Here is a 20433-nt window from a genome sequence, read left to right as displayed (position 1 = left end):
AACAGCTGCACATAGTCCCAAGCCCGAAGGGGAGAGGCTACTAGGAACTGGTCCACCTGAGCCTGAAGTTTGACAATCCGATTGTCTGGCAGGAACACTCTGCCCACTTGGGTGTCGAATCGAACTCCCAGGTACTCCAGGGACTGAGTCGGGCGCAGCTGGCTCTTCTCCCAGTTGATGATCCATCCCAGGGAGCTCAAAAGAGCAACTACCCGGTCCACAGCTTTGCCGCACTCTGCATAAGAGGGGGCTCGGATCAACCAGTCGTCCAGATAAGGATGGACTTGTACCCCTTCCTTTCATAGGAAGGCCGCGATGACCACCATTACTTTGGAAAAGGTCCGCGGAGCAGTAGCCAACCCGAAAGGGAGGGCTCTGAACTGGAAGTGTCGTCCCAGGACTGCAAAACGCAGAAAGCGTTGATGAGGAGGCCAGATGGGAATATGCAGGTACGCTTCCTTGATGTCCAAGGATGCCAGGAACTCTCCTGCCTTCACTGCCGCTATAACAGAGCGGAGAGTCTCCATGCGAAAGTGCCGCACTTTCAAGGCCCGATTGACCCCTTGAGGTCGAGGATAGGCCGGACAGAACCTCCTTTCTTTGGTACCACAAAGTAAATGGAGTAACGTCCCTTGCCAAGCTGACTTTCTGGCACCGGAACGACCGCGCCCAGGCGGATCAGATTGTCCAAGGTCTGCTGCACTGCCACAGCTTTGACCGGAGACTTGCAGGGAGAGAGTACAAACCCGTCTTTTAAGGGTCGGCAGAACTCTAGTTTGTAGCCGTCTCTGATGACTTCCAGCACCCACGCGTCTGAAGTTATTGTGGTCCACTCGCCCAGAAACGAGGACAGCCGTCCTCCAATCTGCACTGGGGCGTGGACCAAGACCCCGTCATTGGGTACGAGACCCTGGGGGAGGACCGGAGGGAGCACCTCCGGGACGGCGGTCTCTGCGAAAGGAATGCTGCTTGGGGGAGAAATTCCTCTTGAAGGAAGGGGGGGCAGAGGAACCCGACTTGCCCGGGCGGTACCGACGGGCTTCCTGCAACCGTCCTCTGGAGGTACCGGGACGAGTACTAGCCCGAGCCCTGACCTCTGGTAATTTCTTGTCCTTAGACGTGCCGAGATCGGTCACGATTTTGTCCAGCTCGACCCCAAAGAGCAGCTTGCCTTTAAAAGGCAACCTAGCCAGGCGGGATTTAGAGGCGTGGTCAGCAGACCAATGTTTCAGCCAAAGCCACCGCCGCGCAGAGATTGTCTGAGCCATGCCTTTCGCTGAGGCCCTCAAGACATCATACAGCAAGTCTGCCAAATAGGCTAAGCCCGATTCCAGGGCCGGCCAATCAGCCCTCAAGGAATGATCCGAGGGGGAAGCCCGCTGCACCATAGTCAGGCACGCCCTGGCCACATAGGAGCCGCAAACTGAGGCCTGCAAACTTAAAGCCGCTGCCTCAAAGGACGACCTTAAGGCCGCCTCCAATCTTCTGTCTTGGGCGTCCTTTAGGGCTGTGCCACCTTCCACCGGCAACGCCGTTTTCTTAGTCACCGCAGTGATTAAAGAATCCACGGTAGGCCACAGATAGGCCTCACGTTCACTCACAGCCAAAGGATAGAGGCGGGACATAGCCCTAGCCACTTTAAGGCTCGCTTCTGGGACATCCCATTGAGCCGAAATTAAGGTGTGCATGGCATCATGCACGTGGAAGGTTCTAGGCGGGCGCTTCGTCCCCAGCATAATGGCAGAGCCAACAGGGGCTGAGGGAGAGACGTCCTCCGGAGAGGAAATCTTCAAAGTGTCCATGGCCTGTAACAACAGGTTGGGCAAAACCTCTGGGCTAAAAAGCCGCGCTGCAGAGGGGTCATCCGCTCCATCCGAGCGGGGATCCGTCTCCTCCAAGGAATCCGCAAAGGACCGTTGGGAGACCTCAGACACGCTGCCCTCATCTACATCGGAGGAGACAAATTCCTCCAAGGCCTGGGAATCAACCCGAGGGCGTTTACCTCTGGGAACCTCAACCTCTTTACCAGACAAGGGAGCAGGGGCAGCGTTGTGCATGAGGAAGGCCTGATGCAGCAGCAAAACAAACTCGGGGGAGAAACCCTCCAGACTGTGCACTTCCGCAGCCTGGGCATCAGCCCTAGACGCACCCTCAACCGGCGCTCGCAATAGCGGGGGAGAGACATGCTGCGCATCCAAAATGGCGTCCGGCGCGAAACTCCGCGAAGGAGCCGCGCGGGAAGAACAGCTCTTAACTTTAGCCGCTTCTGTGCCGTCGCCCAAATTAAGGGCGTTCATGGCATTAATGTCTCCAACCTCAAGGGCGGCCCAAGAAGAAGCCGTCCGAGCCGCGTGGCCGGCCAAGATGGCGGAGGCGAGGAGCGGGGGATGGGCGTTTATGGCGGGAAAAACCGCCACGCCGGAGGAAGGACCGGGACATTCATCGGTCATGAAACTGTCACCCAACAAGGGCGAATCAGGCTTTAAGACCCCCGCATCCCCTCTAGAAGCGCTCAAGCGACCCGGGGAGCGACCCTTTGCGCCCTCGCCCTCCGACGCCATATGCCACGAGGAGAAGAATCGGGGAACCCCCTGCCCGCTATAAAAAGGTAAAAATTACCTGCTGTCCGCTCCGAGTTGTAACGACCTGGTGTCCCAGTGAGTAGCTGCAATAGACGCTTAAATAAACGTCGAAATAAACGCCTTTAAGGACGTTCAAAATTTTTTTTTTTTTTTTAACGGAGCCAGCGGGAGGGGGGAGAAAAGGAGGGACCTGGCACCACCAGGTTTGCACTTGCTCAAAAGAGCCCTCAACCCCAGGCACTCAACAAAACCTAAAAATTAGGCTTGGAGGCCTAGCCAGAGCTGCTGCTGTGTGTGACCACCACCTGCTGAGATAGAGAACATACTGGGGAGTTTCCGGCAGCACATGACCACATATAGGGAGGCAAAAGTTTGCTCTCTATCTCCACCTGCTGGTAGATGGACACAACCCACCAGTCTATGGATTGATCAGCTTGATGATATGGAAATGCATTTTCTTCCATACTCTGCTAAATACAAAATTAGAAAAGATATACATTTCCATAAAAGCAAGCATCCACGAGCAACATATTTATAAAAAAAAAAAAGCAAACAACCATGAGCAGCATATTCCCTTTTCCTTTCCCTCCTTTCCGTAAACAGTATGTCCCCTCTCCTCTCCATCCCCTTCTATATGCTGTATTTCTCCCTTTTCCCTTCCTTCCATATATGACATGTCTCCCCCTCTTCTCCCTTAAGGTCTCTCCCTCTCTTCCAAATGAAGCTTGTCTTCTTCTTTCCCTCTCATCCATGTAGTTTGTCCCCTTCCCTCCTTCTCATCCACGCAGTTTGTCGTCTTCTCTCCCTCTTATCCATTGAATTTGTACTCTTCTCTCCCTCTCATCCATGCAGCTTATCCTTTCCCTCGCGCAACATGTTTCTCAAAACCCCCTCCCCCTACTGCCTCCTACTTCCCACTCCCCGTTCCTACCTTACAAAGCCCTGGTGGTCCAGTGGTCAGCTGGGGCAGGAGCAATCCTCCTACGCTCCTGCCTAAGCAGTCTCTACTCTCCTCCCTACTGAAAATGGCTGCTGTGAGTTCCCGCAGCAATTTTGCGAGACTGCTGTGAGTTCCCGTGGCAACCTTGCGAGACTTATGGCTCCAGCACACCACTGCCTTAGCACCTTCTAAATACATTGATACATTACGCCTTTCTTGCATACATTTTTTTTAAATGATTATGTGCTATGGGCAATAAATGAAACAATAGAAAAAAGGCTTTTATTTTTTATGGCCACACTAGAAATTGGATTAGTTTATGGGAAAGACTACTACTACTACTACTACTTAACATTTCTAGAGCGCTACTAGGGTTACGCAGTGCTGCACAATTTAACAAAGAGAGACAGTCCCTGCTCATAGAGCTTACAATCTAATAGACAAGTGAACGGTCGGTCCGATAGGGGCAGTCAAATTGGGGCAGTCTGGATTCACTGAACGGTAAGGGTTAGGTGCCGAACGCAGCATTGAGGAGGTGGGCTTTAAGCAAAGACTTGAAGACGGGCAGGGAGGGGGCTTGGCGTAAGGGTTCAGGAAGGTTGTTCCAAGCATAGGGTGAGGCGAGGCAGAATGAGCGGAGCCTGGAGTTGGCGGTGGTGGAGAAGGGTACTGAGAGGAGGGATTTATCCTGTGAACGGAGGTTACGGGCGGGAACGTAAGGGGAGATGAGGGTAGAAAGATAGTGAGGGGCAGCAGACTGAGTGCATTTGTAGGTAAGAAGGAGAAGCTTGAATTGAATGCGGTATCTGATCGGAAGCCAGTGAAGTGACCTGAGGAGAGGGGTGATATGAGTATATCGGTTCTGGCGGAATATGAGACGTGCAGCAGAGTTCTGAACAGACTGAAGGGGGGATAGATGGCTAAGTGGGAGGCCGGTGAGGAGTAAGTTGCAGTAGTCCAGGCGAGAGGTAATGAGAGCGTGGACGAGAGTTCGGGTGGTGTGTTCAGAGAGGAAAGGGCGAATTTTGCTGATGTTAAAGAGGAAGAAGCGACAGGTCTTGGCTATCTGCTGGATATGCGCAGAGAAGGAGAAAGAGGAGTCAAAGATGACTCCGAGGTTGCGGGCAGATGAGACGGGGAGGATGAGGGTGTTATCAACTGAGATAGAAAGTGGAGGAAGAGGAGAAGTGGGTTTTGGTGGAAAGATGATAAGCTCGGTCTTGGACATGTTCAGTTTCAGGTGGCGGTTGGACATCCAGGCAGCAATGTCGGATAAGCAGGCCGATACCTTTGCCTGGGTCTCCGTGGTGATGTCTGGTGTGGAGAGATACAGTTGGGTGTCATCAGCATAGAGATGATACTGGAAACCATGAGATGAGATCAGGGAGCCCAGGGAAGAGGTGTAGATTGAGAAGAGAAGGGGTCCAAGGACCGATCCCTGGGGAACACCAACAGATAAGGGGATGGGGGTGGAGGAAGATCCATGAGAGTGAACTTTGAAGGTGCAGTGGGAGAGATAGGAGGAGAACCAGGAGAGGACAGAGCCCTGGAACCCAAATGAGGACAGTGTGGCAAGAAGTAAGTCATGATTGACAGTGTCAAAAGCGGCGGATAGATCCAGGAGGATGAGGATGGAGTAGTGGCCTCTGGATTTGGCAAGGAACAGGTCATTACAGACTTTAGAGAGTGCTGTTTCTGTCGAGTGAAGAGGGCGAAAACCGGATTGAAGCGGATCGAGGATGGCATGAGAGGAGAGAAAATCAAGGCAGCGGCTGTGGACTGCGCGCTCAAGTGTCTTGGAGAGGAAGGGTAGGAGGGAGATGGGGCGGTAGTTGGAGGGACAGGTAGGGTCTAGTGATGGTTTTTTGAGGAGTGGCGTGACTACAGCATGCTTGAAGGTGTCGGGGACAGTTGCAGTGGAGAGAGAGAGGTTGAGGATATGACAGATGGAGGGGGTGATAGTAGGAGAGATGGTGTTAAGTAAGTTGGTGGGGATGGGATCAGAGGAACAATTGGTGCATTTTGAGGAGGAAAGAAGGCAGGCGGTTTCCTCCTCGGAGATATCAGGAAAGGAGGAGAAGGAGGTCTGGGTTGGTTGGTTGAGGGAGAGGGTTGAAGGGTGAAGAGGAGGAGGTGGCTTGGTAGTGAACTCAAGGTTGATCTTTTGCACCTTGTCGCGGAAGTAGTCAGCCAGTGATTGAGGAGAGAGTGAGGGGGGGTGAGAGCGGAGGGCACTTTGAGGAGGGAGTTAAGGGTGGCGAAGAGACGACGAGGGTTAGAGCTGAGAGAATTAGTCAATTGGGTGTAATAGTCCTGTTTGGCAAGGAATAGTGAGGACTGGAAGGAGGATAGCATGAATTTGTAGTGAAGGAAATCTGAATGGGTGTGAGATTTCCTCCAGTGGCGTTCAGCAGATCGGGCGCAGGAGCTAAGGTAACGGATGCAAGGGGTCAGCCAGGGCTGGGGATTAGTACACCTTGTGGGACGGGAGGTGGATGGTGCAAGGGTGTCCAGAGCAGAGGAGAGAGTGGCATTGTAAGCGGAGACAGCCTCGTCGACAGACTCGGAGGACATGATGGAGGGGAGGAGATTAGAAACACTAGATGATAAGGTGGGAGGGTCAATAGCCTGGAGATTCCTGGAAGTAGTGGTTAATGTTGGGCAGGGCTGAGGGGAAGGGTGAAGAAGTGTGAAGGTGATCAGGTGATGATCAGAGACAGGAAGAGCTGAGGTGTGGAAATTGGAGGGTGAGCCGGAAGAGGAGAGGACGAGGTCAAGGCAATGGCCATCACGGTGAGTAGGGGTGGTGGAACATAGCTGGAGGTTGAAGGAGGATGTTAGAGTGAGGAACTGAGAAGTGTGAGAGTTGGACGGGTCATCAACGTGTATGTTAAAGTCTCCGAGAATGAGGGATGCAGATGAGGGTTCAAGAAAAACAGAAAGCCAGGCATCGAAGTAGGTGAGGAAGAAAGAGAGGGATTTATCAGGGGGGCGGTAAATGACTGCCACTCTGAGTGGCAACGGGTAGAATAGACGGATGGAGTGGACTTCAAAAGATGAGAAGCAGTGAGACTGTGGTAGGAGGAGGGGTTGGAAGCTACAGGAGGGTGAGAGTAGTAACCCGACGCCTCCTCTGCGGCCAACTAGGCGGGGAGTATGGGAGAAGAGATAGCCTCCATGGCATAGAGGCAGAGTCGTCAGGGGAGAGCAAGGTTTCAGTTAGGGCAAGCAGGTGAAGGGAATGAGAGATGAAGAGATCGTGGGTGAAGGGAAGTTTGTTGCAGACTGAGTGGGCATTCCACAGTGCACATGAGAAGGGGAGGGAAGAGGGGGGGAGGAGGGGAATAGATATGAGATTGGAGACATCCCGGAAACGTTTGCATGGATAGGACGAGGACAGGTGTGGGGGACCTGGATTGGGATTGATGTCTCCTGCGGATAACAGGAGGAGGAGCAAGAGAGTGCGGAGGAGGGTGGGGGAGGTAGGGCGACGAAGGCGACGAAGACGGGATGCGCTTAGGAGGAATGGGGATGGGTTAATGGTAGGAAGGAAGTGTTGAAGGTTGAGAGCTAGGAAGGAGGAGGGGGACAGGAGAGATGGTGAGGTGGTGAGGGACGGGGGTGAGTAGGGTATTGCAGTAGTGAGCAAGATGGGAGAGGACATGGGTGGGCAGTGAGTTCCAGTGGTAGACAGCGGTAGGGGGAGGGGAAAAAGATTAGGAAAGGACAGGGCAAGGAAGAGAATGTGTAAAGGGGCCATAAGTAGTAACTGAGGTGTTACGGGTATATATGTAGTGACTGAGGTGTTAAGCGATAGATAGAACGGCAGAGCTGGATTAGAGGCTTAAAACTGGAATGGTAGGCAGCAGGCAGGTAGGCACTGCCCAGTAAGAACAAGTCACACCCACTATGTTTGAAAAATGTGGGAGGAAAGGAGGTGAAGAGCCTGAACACAGAGACAGAGCAGTTATCTGCAGGCAGATTAGGCAGATTAGGTTGCTTGGGAGGGTATATAAGAACTATCACCCTAGGGGTGGGTGGGAGGGATCTAAGTCTAAAATGTACAGACAGAGCTGCAGCACAGCCAGTTAATCTGTAAAAAAGGTGGATTTCTCAAGAAAAACTGGTATAGAAGGCTGCCTCTCTAACAGAGAATCAGGTCACACCCACTAAGACCCGCATAAGGCATAGTAAGCCCATTTACTAGCACAGCTTAGTAAAAAGGCTCCCTAGTTACTAATAAGTGGGGTTAACAGTAAATTAACATATATTAATGGTAGCCCACATTGATAACTTCCCCTCTTAGATTGCTGGATTTATGTTTTTCCAGTGATTATATTTCACAGATTTCCCCCCCCCCCCCCCCCTACATGGGTCTACATAAATTACATACATGTTTTGCAAGGAGATCAATCTGTACTGATGAAAACGTTTCTCCATATATGTTGCTATTGGGCTAAGTTTAATAAATAAAATATGGTCTTGTTATTCTATTGCAGGTTCACTTATGAAATTGCTCCAGTGTTTGTGCTTTTGGAATATGTCACCCTAAAGAAAATGAGAGAAATTATTGGCTGGCCAGGAGGCTCTGGTGATGGAATATTTTCACCTGGTATATGTCATTTCAAGCTTTCTTTTATGAATACAAGCATGATATATCCTTTGATGAAAAGTAACTAATGCTGCTATAATAGAACCTGAAATGTAAAGGCATTTGCTTAGAATAACAATATTTGCCTTTTCTAGAGCAACAGTCCAGATTCATAAAATGCATGGACATCATTATTTTTTTCTCAACATTGGTGGTTATTACTTAAAGCTATTGCACTCTGCTGGAAACAGCCACAGTGCTTTCTCAAACACATAATCAGAAGAGACATTTCCCTTCCAGTTCTATTTTGCATTTTAAAGGAAATGGCAGGGGGCAGCTTTTCTTGTGAGACAGAACACATTCCAATGTGCTTTATATTGGAAGAGGTTTTAGTGAAAAGGAACATAGGGCCCAGTCCATGTTACATTATTGTTATTCTTTCTAATTTTATTGGAATTGAACTGGAGAAAAGTCTCAGGAAAAGTTGAAAAGGTCCCATTTGGAGTCATTGCTGGCTGCTAAATATGGTGGCACTTGTCTGTGGAAAGGTGACTTTTCTAGGCCTTAACTATTGTATAAGACAATGGTGTGCTGGTAAATGTTTAACAACAGGCTCTCTGTACTGAAAATGGCTGCTGTGGCTTCCCGTGGCAATCTTCGAGATTGTCGCTGAAACTTACGGCAGCCACTTTTTCAGTATGGAAAGTGGAGACTGCATGGCAAAGGAGTGTAGGAGGATCGCTCCTGCACTGGCTGATCTGGCGCAACAACTGGCTCACAAAATTAAAAAAAAAAAATAACAACCAGCTCTTGTGAGCCAGTGCGAGCCAGCTCCAGCACACCACTGCATAAGACCCTAGCTATTGCCTATGAAGCTAATTATACTCTCCATTCATGATCCTTTTTCCATAGTTATTTTCAAGAAACTTTATTCTATCTACATCTAGTGTTACAGATACACATAGGGGGTCTTTTACTAAGGTGTGCTAGTGTTTTTAGCTTATGCTAAAAATCAGCTGGTGCTAAAGTCCAGATTCTATATGTGGTGCCTAAAAAAAATCCACAGAGAAAATATTTTGATTAAGCATATTCTGTAAGCAGTGCCTAGATTTAGGCGTGGTATATAGAATACGCTTAGTCGATATCCTAGCACCTAAAACTATGTGCTTCTATTTACACCAACAAAAACATGGCATAAAATCTGGTGCGTAGATTTAGGCACAGAGGGCCATATTCTATAACTATGCATGTAGATTTTAGAATGCCCATGAAATGCCCATTTCCCACTCATAACCACGCCCCTTTTTGTCTGCATATATTAGAAATTAGGCAAACAGAATATGCTTAGCGAGTTGTATGGGTAAATTCTAATTATTAACAATTAGTACTCACTATTGCTTGTTAAGTGCTGTTATCAATGCTGATTAGCTGGTTAAGGTAATTAAGTTACACGTGTTGTTATAGAATATACCTGGATTTCAGTGTGGATCTCTAGGTGCACTATATAGAATCTGGGGGTAAACACTGAGATGCCCATTATATTCGTATGGGCAGCTCAGTGTTTAGCACAAGCTGATTTTTAACATGAGCTTAAAAAACTCTGTCGCACCTTGGTAAAAGATCCCCTTAAACTGCTGCACTCAAACCCATCATGCCCCCCCACACATACATGCACACATATACACACACGCACACCACTGTGATTTCATATGAACTTCAGCGGTATATCAAGATTGATAAATTATAAACTATAGTTGTAGGTGGCAGGAAGGTGTGTAAATAGCAATATTCTATTCATTTAAGCATGTAGATGGCCACTTACTCATGAGTGACCTCTTATAGAATACCAACTAGTGGAAAAGTACATGCCATGATTTGATGGTGCATATTTTGCAGGTGAACATGTACATAGGTGGAGTTTATGTGCAGAGTGTGTGGTCTGTGCAAATATGTGTGTAACATAGTAACATAGTAGATGACGGCAGAAAAAGACCTGCACGGTCCATCCAGTCTGCTCAACAAGATAAATTCATATGTGCTACTTTTTATTTGTACCTGTCCTCTTCAGGGCACAGACCGTATAAGTCTGGCCAGCACTATCCCCACCTCCCAACTACCAGTCCCACCTCCCACCACCAGCTCTGGCACAGACCGTATAAGTCTGCCCAGCACTATCCCCGCCTCCCAACCACCAGCCCCGCCTCCCACCACCGGCTCTGGCACAGACCGTATAAGTCTGCCCAGCACTATCCCCGCCTCCCAACCACTATCCCCGCCTCCCACCACTGGCTCTGCCACCTAAACTCGGCTAAGCTCCCAAGGATACATTCTCATCTAATCCTTCCCCCTCTGCTAGGAAGCAGACCTGAGAAATGTTCTGCCCTATGTAGCAGCTAGCAAGGACTCCTTGTTTTTTGCAGGACCTGTCTGGCCAGCAGGAATACAAAGGACAACAGTGGACTGTGATACAAACTGTTTCCAGCCTAATTACATATGTCTTGGTTTAAACTGACATGATGGGACTGTGGGGATCTGTGCTGGGAATATATTGGAGACACCCAGTTGTGGCCACCTGCAAAGGGGGTGGGGGGGTGGGGAGAGAAGAGACCCTGGGAAAGGATCTATGCACCATGTTCTCCACTAGACTCAGGGTCACAGGGCCCCATGTGATTGCTTTTCTCCAGCTTTGCTCCTCACATCTCTCTTCAGTTGCTTCACAGGGACCCTATCTGGTGGCCTTTCTCTAGATTTGCACCTCACATCTCTCTTCAGTTGACTTCATCTCTATTTGTGTGGTGAACCCTAATAAACCTAGCTCATGTGCCCACCCATTCCAAGGGTTCAGAGGGGAACACTGTATGTATTGATTGTCATTTCCAGAGTAATGAACTCACCCCTACAATCTTCAATATTCCTGCATTTTTCACCTTCTCTCAGTTATGCACCCCAGATTCAGAAGGGCCATAGGTTGGGGCTCCCCACCCTCTACAGGATCATCAGCATATTCTTGGCGGGGGGGGGGGGGGCATTCAGTAACAGTTCCTGCTGCTCATCCCCTGCAGGCAGCTCCAGCCTGGGGCCTACATTATTACCCTGGCCTGTGGCCTGCTGATCCCAGATTAAAGTCTAGTTGCTCTATGGGCATGTTCCCCTGCTGTGTAGTACGTGACTGGTTGCAAATGTGATCAATAACATGTGTCTCACAGTTCCTTTGCCTCCTCACTCATGGAAGGGAGGAAAGGAGGCGTTTAATGGTTACTGAGGATGGGCAGACTGGATGGGCCATATGACCCTTATGTGCCATTATGTTTCTGTATATCCCCCGTAGTTGTACATGGTTGATTTCTCTTTCATTCTCACCAATGTAAACGTTGCTGTAAATATGTAAATAAGAAGCAGCAGTTTTGTGTGTCTTTCCAGGCCTTCCACCATGTTGCTTGTGGGTAAGGAAGCATGCAGAACAGAGAGTAAACTATAGTCTTGGAACTACTTATGCATATCTGTTGGTTGGTACCAGGCAGGTTGCTAGCACGAGACAACATACTTTTACTTTGCGCAGCTCTATGCCATGTGTCAAAGGGTGTAGGGCTGCAAGGAACAGATAGGGAAATGCTTAAAGTAGGCTAAGGCCCACATCGGTACATGTGGCCTTCTACCTGGGCCCAGCAGGGCACCTATATACCTAGGATCTTTGGCAAGGGACACCTGTGATGCGACCCAGGTTCCAGCTTCCAGCATGGAGCTGGACTTGGGGACCAGCATGCCAAGTGTACGCCAATGCTTCTGTCATGGATCATGCAGCCACATCACAGTGGTCCCACAAATTCTATTATTTACATGTGTTCATGCTACCATCTAGGTGCAGGTGTTTACACCAGCTATGGGGCTGGTGTAAGTGATTATGCAATAATGTATATGTATTTTCAGAAGCTAGTATTCCATTTAAAAAGGAAATACCTAGTTTTCTTTGTTGAACAGACCTAAAATAACCAGTGGCTTTATTAGGCACTCTGATCATAAGCTCCAGCTCTGGGGGTGCCTGAACACCTCCAATATTTTTCCCTGTAAACCTATAGATCTGGGGCACCAGGCTCCATGCTGCAGAGCTACAGGAAAACACAGGAAAGAAGTGCTTCTGTATCCTAGCTACTGCTCCTGCCTCACCCTGCAGCCTGTCCAATAGACTGCAGGGGAGGAGGAAGTTACTGTAGCTTAGCAACTGCCAATGAAGAAAACAAGTGCAGCAGACAGGCACTGATAAAAGAACAGATTACAATGGCTTTACTGGCATGGCAATTTTACCTACGTTGCCAAAATAATACCCATAGCAGTTAAAGAGTTAAGGTAAAAAAACAACAAAAATAAGACAGGTATTGGGAGAGAATTAAAAGGGGCAAGGAAGGGGTGAAGAGAATGGAAAGGGGTCACTGGTGGGAGAGACAATTCTGCACTGAAATGCAGGAAGAGGCAGAAAGCAGCTGTGAAGGGAAGAGAGGCTGGGAGATGGGGACAGGGACTGATGGTGGAGTTGTGGAAAAGGAGTATATACAGACTGTGAGGAGGAGAGGAACTAGGGGAGAGCATGGGCTGTGTGGGAGAAGGTTGCTAGCAAAAGGAGACATGATCTGAGAGAGAGAAAGAAGAGCAGGCAGAGGGGACACAAGCTGCAGACAAAAAATGAGCTGTAGAGATGGAGAGTAGTAGCTTTGTGGAACTGGGAAAAGAACCATGAACGAAAGGAGGTCATGATGGAGAGAACAGACATGAAGTGGAGAAGACTAGAAGAAAGTGAGATGAGAGAAGCTGTAGAGAGAAACTATGGAGACAGTTTTTTTTCTTTACTCAGCGTGTAGTTAGACTCTGGAACTCGTTGCCGGAGAATGTAGTGACAGCAGCTGGCCTTACGAAATTTAAAGGGGGTTTGGACAGGTTCCTGAGGGAAAAGTCCATTGAACATTATTTTTTTTTTTTTGGGGGGGGGGGGGGGGTTTGCCGGATTCTTGAAGCCTGGATTGGCCGCTGTCGGAGACAGGATACTGGGCTTGATGGACCCTTGGTCTTTTCCCAGTATGGCGGTACTTATGGAGAGACAAATATATATGGAGGAAAGAGAAATGATGACATGGGAGGAAGACTGGAAGATAATCTTAAAAGAAGGAACTTTAGGACAGAGAGAAAACCAAGATCCAGCAAAGACAGAGGACTGAATTTAAACTACAGACACAAAGGTTGGAAAATTGTTTAAGTTTTTAGTAAAGAATTCTGTGCCAACTGGGCTGAATCAAGGGTAGGTAATAGCTGTATTTTGCCCTTCTCCTCCAGCCCTGTAGTCACCAAAACTAATACGTTTTTTTTTTTTAACTGGAAGGACATAGGGGAGCAGGAGGGGATTGTGCCAGTATTTGATGGCGCACACAGTCCAATAGTGGAACCAGAGAACACTTTACAACCAGCATCAATAACATCATCTTGCTGATGTATTGAACTGGTAATGAAGTATTCTCTGGTTACACTATTGGATTGTGTGCTCCACTTTTGTTCCATTCTTGTCGATTTCATTCATGGAGTGTTTTCTCCTTCTTTGGTTTCCTGCCAGTATTTGATGCTATAGTCTGAAAAAAAAAATCTTTAAAATTGCTTCTCCTTGGCAGCTCTGAAATGCAGAAATGTATGATTGAGTCTCGAAAGGGGAATAGAGAGTAACACCATCTACCTTTTTTCACAAAAATAAAGCAGTCATTTTCTTGTTACATCTTATAGCAGACGGTGGTGTTGGACTAGGTGGGCTCATTAAGCTGTATCATCCCAAAGAAGTAGCATGGCGGCAGCAGGAAGAGATTATAGGAGAGATGGGTAGAGTTTGGAAGAGAGTATCTTGGTTTAGTTTACTACTTACCTCAGCTACTAAGCCCTGATTTTCCATTCTCTTTCCCAGGCTAGCTTTTGTGACCTATGTGACTGTGCAGGGCACCAGGAATGAGGGGGTACTACTATAGTGGTGTGCCACCCCCATATCTTTCCACTCATGTGGGCCAGAGAAAGAGGGGAGTGGGGGGGGCAATAATAGACCTAGGCAGAGAATGGGGCCAGAGAAAGAGGGAAGTGGGGGGGGGGGGGAATAATGGACCTAGGCAGAGAATGGAGAAAGAAGGGGATATTTGGTAAAAGGAGAGAATAAGAGGGATGTTGTGCTGGAGTCACCACTAATAAAGGGCGGGGCATTGTGCCAAAGCTGTTACCTCCAAATGAGGTACCAATTTTTGCAGAAGGCACTAGAGTCAGTACTAACTCATCTCTCGAAGCCAACCACTTACTCTGTGACTGCTAAAGCTTTAGAAGGTGGCACACAGTGGATTGATAGGAATGCATGACTTTTGGTTCAGTGATTTCTTACTCAGCATGTGATTTGGGGGGTTTTCAATCTGAGGACATGAGGCACCACATGCAAATGTGGCCCTAGGGACTGTGGAGCAACTGATTGTTGAGTTTCCAAGGTTTGTGCATGGAGGTGATGGAGCAGCTCATAGGGTCTTTCTGGATGTGAAACTGCTATTATATTTCAGTCTGTGAGTTCTAGATTTGAATGGTATCTGGAGCTCTGGAAAGGGAGTGTAGGAATATGGTCCTTGCCAGGAAGGGTGGAGATGAAAAATGTGAAATGTGCAATGTTTCTGCTTAGGAGGTATGAGGGACTGGTAAGCCTAGTCTGTAGGGAGGGGCACTGACCAAGGTAGGGTGAGAAAGAACCTAATGGAGGTAGGGGGAGGAATTAGTAGGGGGCAAGGCAGGGCAGGTCAGGAGAAAGTAGAGAGCAGAGAAGTCTAGAATGGGGGAGTGGAATAGGTACGGGGGGAGGGGGGGTATTAAGCATCTTACCCCAAACAGTAACATAGTAACTGATGGCAGCTGAAGACCTGAATGATCCATCCAGTCTGCTCAACTATCACATTCATTATCAATTCAAGATTTAAATCAACAATGTGATATTATATACTTGATCATGGTCTTTCTTTGGTATTTCTGGGACATAGAACATAGAAGTCCACCCAGCTCTGTCCTTATGTTCCAACCACTGGAGTTGCCAGCAAAGCCCATTCCAGCCTATCCAAATTTGTCTTGTCATTTGTGGGACAAAGACCGTAAAAATCTGCCTGGCATTGTCCTCATGTTCCAAACAACTGGAGTTTCCGTCAAAGCTCTTTCAAGCCCATCCTAAACCAGGTCACCATATGCAAGACTTAGACCCTACAAGCCAGCCCAGCACCACATAGTTGATGCAGGCAGAGTTGCCATCTAAGCACCACTTGACATGCAAACACATATGCAACCCTTTAAGTTTTGTTTTTTTTATATCATTCATTTTCTAATTACAGATCCTCTGTGTTCATCCCACACATTTTTGAATTCCGCCAGTTTTTTTTTCTACCACTTCCCTCGGGAGGTCATTCCAGGCATTCACCACCCTCTCTGTGAAAAGAAATTTTCTGACATTACTCCTAAGTTTATCACCCCACACCTCAAGTCATGTCCTCTAGTTTTACCACTTTCCCTTCTCTGGAAAATATTTGTTTCTATATTAATACCTTTCAAGTAAAAATCTGTATCCTATCTCCCCTGTCCCTCCTCTCCTATAGGGTATACATATTCAGGTCTTTCAGGTCCCATCAGCAGTTTCTTCAGGTATTCCCCCATTTTGCTAAAGTCAACATGTTTGAAATCCAGGACTTTGAGTTTTGAGTGGCTGCCCTCCACTTTAACTGTTATGTCAAACCAAACTGTTTGATGATCACTGCTGCGCAGGTGGGCACCCACTCGGACATTAGACACACTTTCCCCATTTGTGAGCACCCGATCCAGCATCACTCTTTCCTTCATGGGTTCTGTCACAATTTGTCTAAGCAGAGCGCTTTGTAAGCTGTCCGTGATCTCTCTACTTCTTTCCAATTCTGCAGATGGAACTTTCCAATCCGCATCCATCAGGTTGAAATCTCTCAGCACCTCTTTTTTTCTTTCCCAACTTTTGGATATCTGTAACCAGATCTTTATCTAGTTCCTCCGATTGTGTCAGAAGTCTGTAGACAACACCCATGTGGACAGAGGTTCCATCATTTCTTTTCAAGGTGATCCATATCGCTTCTTCCTTTCCCCAGGCTCCTGGTATTTCATTTGCTGTGATATCATTTCTTCTCCACATTTATGACCTTCTCTATCCTTCCTAAATAGTTTGTAGCCTGGTATGTTTGCATCCCATTCATGGGAATCATTGAACCATGTCTCCATGATAGCAACATTGTCTAAGTCTGCCTCTTACATCAGGGCTTGGAGATCATGAACTTTGTTGCTTAGACTGCGAGCATTTCTGGTCATTGCTTTCTAGCTGCATTTCAGTGGCAGTTTCATCTTCTGTTTAGTTTTTTCTTTAGTCTTACTTCCTGCTGTGTTGATAAGAAGTGATTTGCTATGATTGTTGTTTTCATTGTTTTCTTTACTACTGTCACACCTTGTCTTTAGCTGAGGGTGACAACTGGAAGTGACCTGCCTCCATATGCCACATCCACCTTCTAGTTTAAAAGCCTAGATACATATTGTCTGAATTTCTCTTCAAAGATTTCATTTCCTGTCACAGTGAGATGCAGTCTAAAGTCAAAATGCACTGGGAGAAAGAAGTGAGGGGAAAACAGAATAAGAAGATGAGAGGAGGAAGAAGACATTTAGGACTGAGAAAGAAATGGGAATGGTCTGAGAGACTAGAAAGTGTATGGCGTGCATAGGTTATGTGGGGAAGAGGGACTGTTGAGGACTGGCTGGGAGGAGGAGAATATGGGTTGTATATGGGCCAGGGTAGAACTGGAAGGCATAGTGTGAGTGTGGTGTAGATGGGTTGGCAGTCGGATGGTAAACTGAAGTGATGGGTTGGGGAGAAAGATAGACTGGTGGGACTTGCTGTGTTTTCCCTAGCATTTCTTTTACCCACAAGTCCTCCCTGTGTGTGCACCACCTACTGTGCTCTTCATTTAAAGACAACCTGACCACTGTGTTCACAACTCACCATGCTTTAATTTCCCTTATATAGACTTGGTAATTTGTTCTGAGTTGAGCACCCCAATCATTTTGAAATTTCTGTCATGATAGCTCATTGCTACAGTAACATGAGCACTAAATAACATGTAGACTCTACTCTGAGAATGCATGGTTCTCTTTCCCTGATGTCTCTATCCCCTTGCTTTTGTTCTACATAAAAGGAAGCCTGTCATATAGATATGTTTATCAGTTGTGAGAGCAAAGTTGAGAGAGCTTTTGGAGCCCATAAAAGGAAGTGAAAGAAGAGAGTGGAATTACAGGAGAGTTAAAAACAGACTAATACCATGTGCCTCAGATGTCTGCCAGGGAGTTCAGGATGAAGGAGAGAAAGGAGAGGGAGGAGGAGGAGGAAAGAGTACATGGATGAGAGCAGGAAGGCAATAGCATTATCCTAGATGTTATACTACACAGAGGATGACAGACCAGTACTCTCTTATGGCATCAGTCAGAAGAGTCAGGAAGAAAGCGTCGGATGGGTATTAGAAAATGCTTCACCCTACTCTGGCTTCAATCCCACAAATACCATTAAGGGAAATTATGAGGGCCATATGTGGTGCTGTGTGAAAACAATTTAAACATATGAAGGAATGAGTATAGGCAGAAAGGTGCTGGTGATCCTGGCAGCTCTGGTTGTGGTTCCAAGACCATGATGATGACACCTTTCTATCTATATGATGATTGTTACATTTGTACCCTGCACTTTCCCACTCATGGCAGGCTCAATGCAGCTTACATGGGGCAATGGAAGGTTAAGTGACTTGCCCAGAGTCACAAGGAGCTGCCTGTGCCGGAAATCGAACTCAGTTCCTCAGTTCCCCAGGACCAAAGTCCACCGCCCTAACCACTAGGCCACTCCTTGTATAAATATACACTACTTGTATATTTATGGAAATGGCAGTTATAAGTAAAGAATACAGATGGATAAATGCTTCAAAGCAAGGCAAGCTAAAAATGCCTTATTAAATACATTTATTTGGCTTCCTGAGTAGTCTCCGTTGCAACTTTAAATAGCAAGTATTTTTATTCATCAGTCTACATGAATATTTCTCTTTTACAATAACAAAATGATTGCATTGATCCCTTTGAGAACTAAATTGGCAAATGCTTCCACTGCCTTCCACTGACAGGGAAGAAAGTATGTGTGAGAGAGATAGTGTGAGAGAGAAGTTTCATACTTAGGGGACTTTTACTAAGCTGTGGTAAAAATAGGCCTTACTGTGACCTTACATTTATTTATTTATTTGTTACATTTGTATCCCACATTTTCCCACCTATTTGTAGGCTCAATATGGCTTACATATGGGTCTTTTGCACACACTTAAGGCCATTGTTACCATGGCCATAAAACCCCTAATGTTCTATTTTTTCCATTAACGGCCATGAGCTGAATCATCCTCCTGAAGCAGCAGAGCAAAACAAGGGGCCCTTGTTGAGGATTGTTTGACTGAGTCACAGTGATGTTTGAATTATTCTGTTTTGACGATGAATAATATTTTGAAAAGAAGAGGCATTATCAGATAAGTGACTTTCAGTTTTTAGCTGTGCACAGTTGGTGGTCACTCTTTTTTGAGTATATGAGATGTTGAGGGGGGGGGGGTTGCCTATAAAGAGATTGATATTTGAGAAGAATTTGAATTTTTGACTTATCTTTGTATATTACAGTACAAAACCTGTTTTTTTTAGAGAGCAATTTTTTCTCCCCTCTCTTTTTGGGAGTTTTATATTGCTCCTTTTTTACTGGGTGAGTAGGAAACCTGTGATAGCAAGCCAGTTGAGGTTAGGCAGAGTTATCTCACCTTCCTCTGTAGTTGAGGATTCATTTAATTGAAATTTTTGGCAATCAGGCTCATTTTCGAAACCAAAGGACGTCCCATCTTTCGACATAAATCAGAAGATGAAAATCCATCTCCCAGAAAGGTCCAAATTGGTATAATCAAAACCTGATTTTGGACGTCTCCAACTGCAGCCCTTCGCAAGGACGCCCAAATTTCAAGGGGGTGTGTTGGAGACATAGTGAAGGCGGGACTTGGGCGTGCCTAACACTTGGACATCTTTGACCCATAATCGAAAAAAGCAAGGACGTCCCTGATGAACACTAGGACGTTTTCACCCAGACATAGTTTTTTTACAAATAAGGCACAAAAAGGTGCCCGAAATGACCAGATGACCACCGGAGAGAATTGGGGATGACCTCCCGTTACTCCCCCAGTGATCAGTAACCCCCTCCCACCCTCAAAACACATCTTTAAAAACATTTTGTGCCAGCCTCTATGCCAGCCTCAGATGTCATATTCCGGTCCATGACAAGCATGCAGGTCCCAGGAGCAGTTTTAGTGGGTACTGCAGTGCACTTCAGACAGGCGGACCCAGGCCCACAACCCCCCTACCTGTTACATGTGTGGAGAAACAGCGAGCCCTCCAAAACCCACCACAAACCCACCACAAACCCACTGTACCCACATCTAGGTGCCCCCCTTCACCTGTAAGGGCTATGGTAGTGGTGTACAGTTGTGGATAGTGGGTTTTGGGGGGCTTAGCACTCAATGTAAGGGAGCTATGTTCCTGGGAGCATTTTATGAAGTCTACTGCAGTGCCCCCTAGGGTGCCCGGTTGGTGTCCTGGTATGTCAGGGGGACCAGTGCACTACAAATGCTGGCTCCTCCCACATCCAAATGGCTTGCATTTGGACATTTTTGACGTGGGCTTCTCTGGTTTTGAAAATCGCCGAAAGTCAAAGCTGTCCATCTGTAGGGACATCGAAATTTAAGGATGTCCTTGGATTGTTACAAGTGCCCCTTAGGGTGCCCGGTTGGTGTCCTGGCATGTGAGGGGGACCAGTGCACTACAAATCCTGGCCCCTCCCATGACCAAATGCCTTGGATTTGTTCATTTTTGAGATGGGCACCTTCGGTTTCCATTATCGCTGAAAACTGATACTGCTTGTCAGATCACCAATTACATAGGGTCCAGAATTTGAAAGTGATCCAAATAAACCTGTAATTGACTGGTAATTGCTGCCTCAATGATTTTAGCCAAAGTTGGGGAATTAGCCTTTGGGGATAATTATTACATTTGGTTTCACTCAAATTCTTTCCCATCACTAATGGATTTTATATAATATTAGCAACATTTTCAGGAAAGCACCCTTCCTGTAAGGATGATTTACCATTAAACACATTCTTTCTAATGAAACCGCAGGTAAACCCCATAATAAATATTTTGGCAAGGATCTAAAGAAC

At 47.0% G+C, this 20433-nt stretch overlaps 1 protein-coding gene across 1 annotated transcript in view; it reads left to right on the top strand.

Moving 5' to 3' along the window:
* GAD2 (glutamate decarboxylase 2) overlaps positions 1 to 20433 on the top strand; it is a 164180-nt gene that overhangs the window by 42403 nt on the left and 101344 nt on the right. The window contains exon 6 of the mRNA XM_030189918.1: positions 8022 to 8134. Coding sequence (XP_030045778.1) covers positions 8022 to 8134 — 113 coding nt within the window. The remainder of the gene's footprint in view (positions 1 to 8021; positions 8135 to 20433) is intronic.

The sequence above is a fragment of the Microcaecilia unicolor genome, chromosome 1 (assembly GCF_901765095.1).
Source record: "Microcaecilia unicolor chromosome 1, aMicUni1.1, whole genome shotgun sequence".
Lineage (NCBI taxonomy): Eukaryota > Metazoa > Chordata > Amphibia > Gymnophiona > Siphonopidae > Microcaecilia > Microcaecilia unicolor.
This window is presented reverse-complemented; position numbering and strand designations above follow the sequence as displayed.